Here is an 11,400-nt window from a genome sequence, read left to right as displayed (position 1 = left end):
TCAGGAATAAAGGGAAAAGCACCATAGAAAAGCAATCACAGCATAGCAATTATCTGACAATATTGCCCAGCGTTGAACAGAAATCACCAATTTGGAGACAAAATGTTCTGTTAAGCCACGGAGAGAGTCCTAAATAACGCAGGACTTCAATTTCAATTCAAATGCTACACTGTCAATGTAGAATTTGTGTTATTGTTTTTTTAAGAACCAATGGTTAAAATCCAGCTTCATATTTTAGCCCACTGTATTCTCTCCTTAAAGGAAAAAACTCTACACACTTAGGATTTTTAAATGTTTTCAATTTAATAATTCATTTGTACTAGTCCTTAATAATCAATCTTCATAGCCACATCTTTATTTCATCAACAATCATCTCAGACACACCTTCTGACAAGACTTTCAACATTATGACAAGAAACTATGCCTTCAGGAGCATGTTTATTGTGTTTGAGATGATACATCAGTGCTCTCTGAGCTACAAAGGGTAGAAGGAAATCCTCTCATTACAAACTGACAAAGGTAAAACATTTCACAACAGCATGAACCACATACTCAGAAATAGATCTGGGCTTAATACAAATGACATAATTCCTAAGTCATCTACAGCTACTTTTATAACTTCATACAGATAATGAATTAGGCTAAAATGCACTATAATATTTGGTAGACTTCAGGACCAGTATCCTTAGTACATCACAAAATACATTTTGATATCCCAAAGAAGCAAGACTTGCAAGTAGGCATTTTAAACATCACTAATCTACAGCTACAAAGTTCTACTCTTGGTAGCTTTTACCTTTCGGGGGAGTCTCCCAGTCTCCAAAGGATAAAGACAAGAGTAGAATCAGTATAACATATACACAGAAGTCCGTATTGTAAAGGCTATAAAGATCCGCAGCACAGTGGGAAGAGGCCTTCTGCTCCTTCACACTGCATACAAACGATGTGAATTATGTTGCGTATCTCTTGGTCCACTGTCTGGCTATCCTGTCATGTTCTGCTCTGTTGGTCAAATACTGAGTGGCTATGCTTCCAACCAGAGGATCCGCTAGAGAAGTGAAAAGGACATTAAAACATGTATGTTTTAAACATATAGTTCTAACAAGGCATTATATAGTTTGGCAGCATTTTAATTCAGAATGTTTTTACTTTTTCATAAAAAATAGTCAAGAAACAGCTATACAGTTTAATATTTGGAAAAGATATGTGTTTTAACAAATATTTTAGACTTAACCTTTTGTTTTTTGAAAATCCTACTTGACTATATTTACATTATGTTTCCTTCTAGCTCTATCCAAAGCCAGGACTCCTTTCTTTAATGTGCATTGGTTCTTTTCTCCCTCTCTCTTCAGTCTATGTCTTTAGGGCTGACCGTTTAGGAATAAAGATGTAACCTATCAGGGGCTCATCACTAGAAATGACATCTTCTTGCTCCCCTAGCAGCCAGGGTGGGGACTTCTGAAATTGCTGATGACATTGTGTGGGTCTTGCTTAGGTGCCCCAAGATATTCTGTTGAGATGTTAATGATGCAAGTTCCCTGTCATGTTATTCTTGACATTTTATTCAACTAGGAAAGTCTGGCGGAGAGGCTGCATTTTTTGTTCTGTTACGCATCTTAACCGAAGTTTCACATAAAGCTTCTGTCTTACAATGTTATTCAGAGTGAAATCATCCCTGCCAGTCATGAAGTAACATCTACAATTGTAAACATAAGCAGCCTAAAAACTTACCTGTCATTTTATTTTAAATAGAATTTTGAAGTAAAAGTTGAATCTGAGGTTAAAACTTTTATAAGCAAAGTATGTACACATGGTATAGAAAGTACACCAAACAAAGCCAATACAGACACAATAAAACGTTTCCCTTCTGGACACCCGAGACTCAGAAGTCAATCCTTGGCATACAACTTTTTTTCCAGATATTCTATATATGTCTTGCACCTACAATTTAACATAACTACAGTGTGTATATATCTTTCAAGGTCTCCCTGTGAGTTCAGAGTTGTCTCATTAATACCCAGTCTCTTGCTAGATACTCTATTTCTGATGTAGCTCTTCCTAATTGTAACAATTACGTCTTGACCAACATTAAAAAAACACATTTGTAGATTCATAAAGATTTGCTTACCAGGGTTGCAATCCGTCAAAAGGGAACAAATAGAGAGCAAAACCTTTGAAATAGTCAAAGCAGGACTCCAGTTGTCTTTCAGAATATCCAGGCAGATGACTCCCTGACTGTTGATGTTGCAGTGATAGATTCTGGTACGGAAAGTAACCTATACACAATCACAGTAAACAGGAAGCAAACAAGGCTTATTCCCAATTCATCTCAACAGTAACACATTACAGATGATGCTGACAGTAAATAACTAACCAGTACTATTCTTACATTGGATGTAATAACAGAGTTAAGTAGTTTTATTTAAAACTATTTTAAAAGTTACATAGTTGTATTTTAGTTGAAAGTATTGATTTTTGGCTTTATTTTGACACACAGAAAGAACTATATTTGGCTCATTTGTTTTTGTTTTTGTTGTTTCCTTTTTGACACAAGGTGTCAAAAAAAAAAAAAAAAAGGTGTGTAAGTCTGGCTGACATGAACCTGCTATGCACATTGCACTGGTTTCAAACTTACAGCAATCCTCCTGCCTCTGTTTCTTGAGTACTGGGACTATTGGCATGCACTACATACAATACCAGGAATTACCCTGGTTTATAAACAAAGTGAACAGGTGAACAACTGATCAATTAAATCTACATGAATGGCATTATATATGCGTGTATATGTATAGTCATATATCATATGTCTTTGTGGACACACATGAACATGGAAATGGAGAAAAGTTTTGACAACAAAGTACGAAGATAAATGATTCTTCAAAGGTCAGGTCAGTTTCTAGTAAAAGTGATGAGTATCACCAACTCAGCCAAACTTCTTTCTATGTCAGAATAAAATGAAGGACTGGGAGGAAGGCTGCAGCCATCATCTGTGTTACTGTCCTTTCTTAGTCACTCTCCTATAGACACTGACATAAAAAAGCAAGGTTTTCTGTTATTGCACCAAAGAAACTGACATCTCTTTTTCAGGAATAAATACTTGTATGTTTCTAAGCAAATGCAAAAAGCAGTTGAGAGTAAACTCATCACTTGGACTTGTAGAAAAAAGAACTTTCTATTTTATAATTAGCAGTGTAGTGGGCTTCAGAGGACAATCAGGGCAGGAAGAATACCCAGAAGTGCTTTTTCAGGGGGTAGGGGCAAAAAAACAAAAAAGGCAGAGTGGAGGAACACATAAACATACTACCTAATGATGGCTTAATAGGGGTACAGATCATATCATGACACTCTGTGAATTCAGAGATCTGAATTCTACCTAGGCATCTAACTTTGAATACCATGTTTCAAAGACTTAGTACCAAAAACAACATATAAGAGCTCATTAATAATATTCTTATGGATGTTACTTATAGCATGTTGAAATAGTAATATTCTGAATATATAGGGTTAAATATACCTTTAAAATTAATTCACAATTAGTTCCTCTTATTTATTTAATGTGGCTATGGAAACTAAAATTATACATGCACTTTACTTTGTCTATGCTTCTAATAGACAATGTTTTTCAAGAAAATGGAATACTTGCATGTCCAAAAGACTGAGCTTATTACTTAAAAGACAGAAATTATTTACAATTAACAAAATGTTTATTACTCTTTAGGAAGTTCAATACCTTAACTGAACTTCATAAATACTATAGAAAAGCCAGGTGTTAGTGGCACACATAGATTTCTGTGAGTTTGAGGCCAGCCTGGTCTTTTCCAGGACAGCCAAAGTTACACAGAGAAATCCTGCTTCAAAAACCAAAAACAAATATATATATATTTGAAAGAGGGAGGGGAGAGACAGAGTGAGAGGGAGAGAAAGAAATAAGACTTATTAGCAAGATACCACAAATTTTATTTGTTTCATTTAGGAATAGGGTTTAAGAATGGAAAAATCTGTCTTAACAACGAGAGAAACATTACAAAGTTATAAATTTAACACATTGGAACTTCATAGTATACTAAATCTATAAATAGCCATATATTAATAAAAATGACAAGCCATATACAGGACTACAGTTCCAAGCCCTTCTGCTAGACAATTTCTATTTCCACTAATAGTGCTAAGAAAAATGTAAGAATCTTTTAGGTTATATTATTTCTTCCTCACATACAGAAATAGTATCATAACTATATCCTGTTAACTTTCCCCCTATTTTCTAAAGTGTTAAAACCAATTTTCAATATGAAAAACTACACATGTGGAAGTTTCACTATTTATAAAAATAGGCATACAGTTTACTAAACATTTATTATACAGAAAGCAGCAAAAGAATGAAAACTGAGCAGCTGGTAATAAGCTGACATTATATATGTACCATTCTCCGTGAGGATCTAATTTATGGAATGAGGGCTCTGACTATCTGACTTAGCAAGGGGGACATGGAGACTTTAAGAGCTTCTAAGATAACTTTTAAGATCTTAGATTCTAATGGGTCACACTGTATAACACTTAATCTTAATTTGAAGTAAGTTTGCCCAGGTTGTTAAAGGACCATCTTGTCAGAAAATGTGGCACACAATTAAGTATTACTTAGCTGATCAAAAGAAAAAAAAAAAAAAAGACATCATGAAATTTGTAGGCAAATGGATGCAACTAGAAAAATACCTTCCTGGATGAGGCAACCCAGACCCAGCAAGACAAGTATGTTATGAGCTCAACTTATAAGTGGATATTAGCTGTTAAGTAAATGATCATCAACATGCAACCAATAGACCAAAGAGGTTATGTAAAGAGAGCTCCAGGGAAGACAAATAGACCTCCATGGGAAGATGAAATAGAATAGATTTTGCAGGTGGTCTAGGGAGAGTTAGAGACAAGAGTAAGAAGAATCCAGTCAGGCAGGGAGGGATGAAGGGAGAGAGAGACCGCTTGAACTGAGGAGCATTGGGTGAGGGTGGAAACAGTTCAGAGAAAATTTTCTTGAAGCTACGAAGGTGGCCCTCGTGAGGATTCTTAGTAATGTAGGCTATCGAGTCTGAACTGGACATCTTTTGTAGCTAGGTAAGTGGAGTAATTAGGTAGCATTCGGTTTAGTTGTTGGTCAAAGGGGGTCCCATAGAGATCCTAAACATCCCAGGGTGACACAAGGACTGAGGGGGTGCTCTCTGCATCGGGGAATCAATAGCTGAGGCAACATTCAATTCACTCACTGAATGCAGAGAGGTCAAACTGGTGCCTGCATGGAGCCTTCACTCCTACATTCTAGTTTCTTTGGCACATGACGATTCTCTACAAACTACAGAAAGACAAACCTGGACACTACAAAAGCCTTAACCTACACTCTGTCCAGCCTTCCAGATGTGTTGGAACAACGGCAGCAAAGAGTATGTGGGATGACCAGCCAATATCTGGTTTAACTTGAGATCCACTGAGGGAGCCCATGCCCTACACCAGGATGGTCAGGAACCAGAGACTGGATAGCCTAGAGACCTACGGCAGAACCAAACACATTTGACAAAACACAAACAAACAAAAAACAGTGATATGATTTCCAATGATGTTCTGCTATACTCATAGATCAGTGCTTTCTTTGCCCAGCCTGTTTTGGAAACCCTTTTTCTCCAACTGGGTTCTTTCCAGCCTCAATGAGGTTTTCGCCTAGTTTTGTTTTGTCCTCTCTGGCTGTCTTCTCTTGGAGCCCTACTCTTTTCTGATGAGGAAACAGAAGGGGAGGAGTGGATACAGGGAGGGCCAGAGACAGACAGGGCCTGGGGAGGGCCAGAGACAGACAGAAACCATCTTGTCTGTAATTTGAGGTACACACCACTAGGTGGAACCATTGTTACACTGTGTTAGAGAATACTGTCTTGAAAAAGGTCCTTTCTAAAAGTCATGAAGACTTTTATAGACTAGACTTCACACACACACACACACACACACACACACACACACACACACAGAGAGAGAGAGAGAGACAGAGAGAGAAACAGAGACAGACAGACACATGGAATTGGATAGATAAGATAAATAAATAGATAAACACATACAATGAATCACAAATATATTTAAATATTTTCAGGATTTGAAATGAAAAGCATTTTCACACAAGGAACCACATAAAATCAGAAAATATCTTTGACTCTGTTGTTTCTATTTGTTTTGTCCTATTTTGGTTTGTTTTTACTGTATTTAATTTCATTTCACTTTATTTTATTTATTTATTTTTCTTTTTTGGTTTTTCGAAACAGGGTTTCTCTGTATAGCCCTGGCTGTCCTGGAACTCATTCTGTAGACCAGGCTGGCCTCGAACTCAGAAATCCACCTGCCTCTGCCTCCCGAGTGCTGGGATTAAAGGCGTGTGCCACCATGACCGGCTAATTTTATTGTTTTTAGATGGCTGCTTGTATCCTAAGGAGGGAAGTAGTGTAGACTGGGAGGTGTTGGAGGAGAGTACACCATAATCAGAATATACTGCATTAAAAATTTATCTAATTAAAAAGGAAAGCATGTTACAAGTTGGGGGCTGAATTCCTCCTTAGCAAAACTCGGATACACAGACTAAGCTCTAGGGTTTCCTTGACTACTTTATAAAGAGAAGTCAGAAGTTCTTCAAGTAAGTATCGTGTTTAGGCTTTGCATAGCCATAGCTCTCCGTTTGTTACCCAAGTAAACAATCTGTTTAAATGAATTAAGAAGAAAGTAGAAGTGAGCCTGCCACTGTCAGTTTTGTATTACACTCACAGAAGGCACAAAATCAGTGTCAAAGTACTGGGTTTCCCTTTGTTAGTTTCCTAGTTTTCGCTTATCGAAGAATAAAGACAAATCCTTATTATAAACCTATTTCTGAAAGCTACCAATGACTTTATTTCAGAGGGAGTTTTACATATGTTCACATTTATGTTTTCTTCAATGCATAGATTTATTTACTATTAATAAACTATTGAATATAAAATTATTTTTAAAAGGCAGAAGTCAGTAAGTTTTTGGTTTTAAAATTTGGTAGAGTTTCCTATTAATTCATGAACAACAATTAAATACAAATTATTACAGTAATACACATATAAATTCTAGAGTAACTAACTAGGTTTTGAAGGAGGATAAATATTAATCAATGTACACATAAGCTCTTACCTTTGGGGGCTTAAATGGATAATCTGAAGAAAATGTGATATCCAGAAAAAAAACACCACCTTCATATACAGAACCTGGTGGACCAAGTATAGTTGACCTCCATTCATAAATGTTATCTCCTTTAGGCCCAGCACTATTTAAAAGAAATTAAAAATCAATATTTACATCTATAAATAATATAGGTTAACATCCTAAGATGAATGCAAAATTAGAAGTTAAATAAGCAATCTAAAGCAATAAGACCAACATGTTCCTGCACACATGTATAAATTCTGAAATATTCCAAATGAACAGAAATTATAATGAAAACATAAAAACTATAAGTTTATTGGATACCTCTGTTAGCATTTTGCTATTTGCCCCCTATTCCCCTCCCCTCTTGCTACCTCCCCCCCCCCCCCCCCCCCCCCCCCCCCCCATGAACAGGTACTAGTATAATTTGCTGACACTGATCCTTTCCACAGTAAATACTTACATGTACTCTTCTAAAAATAATTTACAAATCAATAGTTACTAAATGTCAACCACACTAATCTATAATTTGCATGATAAAAGATCCAGTCTTGGGGGGGGGGCAAGAAAATCTTATATGTTAATCTAGTCCAAGACAGGATTTACTGAGTAACTCCCGGCTGGCCTAGAACTTGCAATCATCTTGCCTTCCCATCTGAGTACACAATTCAGCGTGTGCGCTCAGCACAGCCGCCTATTACTTTCCTTTAATATGGGCTCTATCAGAACTTTATTTTTTCTGACTTTTGACAGAATACAAACAAATACACAGCAACAGAGTTTGCCTGTGATTCTCTTATGAGACTCAAGTAATACACTCCTAATCAAAACACTAAATAAATGATATGTCATTTTGGAGTCATGACATTTTGAAGCACATGATTTCGTGTCCTGTCCCTCACTGGTGATATTAAGCTTCACCTACTGAGGATGCTTTCTAAATTTCCTACTGCTTATTTACTATCTGTTCTGCATCCAGTATGCACTCTTTGGTTAGATCACTACCATGTAATACCCTTCTCTTTATTCAAAATTCTCCTCTAGATTTAACACTCAACTGGAATCCTCTGGACACTCCTATAATTGGCAAATCATGATATTTCAACTCCAGTTATTCCTCCATACTTAACAGCAGTCTTCAGCTCCCTCTTGCTTTGTGTGCTTATATAAATGTTATTGATATGAACTTGTAAAGTACTATTTCTTTCTAATACTTTATAATTCATTATTGCTTTTAACTATTTTGGTGCTTGAATCATCATAGACTGTTGCCCAGAGGGAGAGCCTACAAAACAGCTCCAACATACTTCTAACATGCCGGCATCATTTTAGAGTACACTCCAACACACTTCTAACATTCTTCCTCCTCCCAGCCCTGGAATCAGCTTCAAGAATCCTGGGTCCTTGTTGGAGAATGTTAAGACTTGAATTCTACTGAACCACTGAAACACTTTAATGCAATGTGCTAAACACCAGTATTATTTATACAATAAAAATTTAACAGTTCAATATAATCTAAACTCACAATTTCTGGCTGGTAATGCAACAATGACTCCTGTAAACATTGTTCAAGCATACCTTACACATTACCATTTTCCTCTGTTTAGAATGCATTTTCTCGTTAATTATGTGCATATGCAGGTGGGAGTGGGTAGAACATGTGCATAGGAGTGAAGATACTGGGGCACTTGATATAGGTGCTGGCAATCAAACTTAAGTCCTCTGCAAAGTCATATACCCCCAACAGCTGAGACATCAGCCCTACCTATTTAACTTTAGGCTTTTACACTGAAAATTTCTTGGCTTTCTGTAAGTATGCACATGCTTTTGTTCTTTTAAACTGCCCATCAATTTAGAAATGATCTGGAAGGCCTCTTACAGTAGTTAGTGCAAAACAGTACTGCAACCATGTTAATAATCGGGCATCAGCTTAACTACATGTTATTAATCCTGTAAAACTAGTGAAGTTCAAATGATAAACCTCAACAAAGGCTATTCTTATAGTCCTCAAATATTTCTTTGCTACTCTAATCTCACTGTGGTTATCTCTGCTTTCCCAGCAGATTATAAAGACTTGTGTAAGTACCCAAAGAGAACCAACTTCCAAATAACCAAATTCAGATGATTGAACAGAAGATAAATTGAGATCAATGTATTTTAATGAACTGTAGAATCTTAGATTAAAAAGATGATGCTTTGGACAAATCTACCAGCCCCCTGAAGAAACAGAGATGGAGAGGGTGACGAATCCATCCTAAATCCTGTTACATGGCAGAAGAGCTGAGATTCCCACTGTGAAACCAAATTCTTGATTCTAAAGTTTGTTTTCCCCCTCTTATGCTGCATGAAAAGGGTTCATTTAACTCTATTACATCAGGACTTTAAATATAAGAGAAGCATCTAGCCTAAGGGAGTCTAATTTCACTTCCTTTACAGCATCACTTAGAATATGGAGAGGCTGGGACAGACCCACCAAGAGACATGGGAAAGGAGAGCTTCAGGTCTAAGTCCATTAACTCCAAGCATTTCATAGCCTAGCAGCAGACCTGCCACTGAGCTGACTGGAAAAGACATGGGCGAAACTGACCAGCCATTCCCTGTATCTTTCCTCAGACCTCCGTGCTTTCTACTTCTCTCCTTCCATAGGGCAGAACTCTATAACCTTCCTTCCATACACCATCAACTTTTCTCTGTCAAGTGAACAATAGCCACAAGAATCCAGCAATGGCATTTTCCAAACTTGACTAAAAGACAAACTTGTTTCTCTATCCCTTCCAGCTTTTATCTCAAATTATTGTCCCTTTAATCGAAAAACTCCTTTAAAGTATTCCTGTTATGTGACATCTCTAATTTCTCTCCTCCTGTTTTTAAAATAGTTTCAAGCTGGATTTCTTTCCTCATTTTTCTATGGAAACAACTTATTATCTAAGGTCAGCAATGACATCACTGATGGGCCCAATTGTAATTTCTCATGCATCAACTAACTAAATTTTAAAGTAGTAAATCAACTGAAAAGAAAATAAAACTCAAGAAACCAGAAGAGGGGGTAGCCAACAAAATGAAGTATGTATAAAAATCTCATATGGAAAAGCTGTTGCAAATTTAAAAAATAAAAGTAAAATATTAATAAAATTAAGTGGCTTGAGTGATGACTCAGCAGTTGAGAGTACCAGTTACTTTGTAGAGGACCCAGGTTCTGTTGAACCCACCTCATGGCACATCATCATCTGTAACTCCAGTTTCACAAGGGTCAGTGCCCTCCTCTTCTGGCCTCAATAAGCACTGCATGTACATAGTACACATACATATATACAGGAAAACACTTGCCCATAAAATAAAAATAAATAAATGTTAAGAAGATAAAATTAGATATTCTGAATATCAAATTTGTAGGGAGACTTGTCAATTCAACTTTAAAATGTTGAAATGTCAATTTCAACATTTTGGCTTGTCAAAATGTCAATTTAACTTCATCTATGCATCAATGCTAATCCCACCCCTCCAAAAAAATCCCACAGCAAATTATTCTGTAGATTCCAACAAACATGATTCTAAAGTGTATGTAGAATATTGCTCAGGAAGGATGGAACAAAAAATGCCCAAATTGAAGACTTACAATACAACTGCACAGCCACAGAAAGGACATCAATGTGTATAGATAAAAAAGACGACGACCAAGAGAACAAAATGGAGAACCAAGAGAGTCGCCCGATCTTTGTAAGTACACAAGTAACAACAGAGCAAAGGCATTTCAGCAGAGGGTACAGAACTAGTAAAGCAAAATGATAGAGGCAGTGCAAAATGTCTACATTTTCCTCTGAGTTTGCCTGTGGATAATTCACTTTGGAAGATACTTTAACAGTTTCTTAGAGACTAAGTATATCTTACTATATGATCCAGTAGTAACATTTGTTGTTATTTAACCAGAAAACAGAAAATTCAACACAAAAACCTGTGCATAGCAGGAATATTCGTAAACTGTCATAACTGGAAAGCATTGTTATAGTTTTACTTCTGTGAACAGATACCATGTCCAAAACAACTCTTTTTTTTCCTTTTTTTAAAATATTTTTTTATTACATATTTTCCTCAATTACATTTCCAATGCTATCCCAAAAGTCCCACATACCCTCCCCTCCCACCCCCCACCACCGCTTCCCTACCCACCCATTCCCAATTTTTTTGGCCCTGGCATTCCCCTGTACTGGGGCA

General features: G+C 36.6%; 1 protein-coding gene across 3 annotated transcripts in view; it reads right to left on the bottom strand.

Moving 5' to 3' along the window:
• Positions 1–281: 281 nt before the first annotated feature.
• The window catches only part of Ube2e3 (ubiquitin conjugating enzyme E2 E3), a 52,410-nt gene continuing 41,291 nt past the window's right edge, over positions 282–11,400 (bottom strand). For 2 of the 3 annotated variants that reach the window (XM_029472462.1, XM_021186191.2), the window contains exons 4-6: positions 7,177–7,309; positions 2,129–2,276; positions 282–1,048 (exon numbers count right to left, since the gene is read on the bottom strand). In XM_029472462.1, coding sequence (XP_029328322.1) covers positions 951–1,048; positions 2,129–2,276; positions 7,177–7,309 — 379 coding nt within the window. In that variant the 3' untranslated portion in view covers positions 282–950. The remainder of the gene's footprint in view (positions 1,049–2,128; positions 2,277–7,176; positions 7,310–11,400) is intronic. The other variant, XM_021186182.2, reaches the window with a different exon arrangement.

Source organism: Mus caroli, chromosome 2, assembly GCF_900094665.2.
Source record: "Mus caroli chromosome 2, CAROLI_EIJ_v1.1, whole genome shotgun sequence".
NCBI lineage: Eukaryota > Metazoa > Chordata > Mammalia > Rodentia > Muridae > Mus > Mus caroli.
This window is presented reverse-complemented; position numbering and strand designations above follow the sequence as displayed.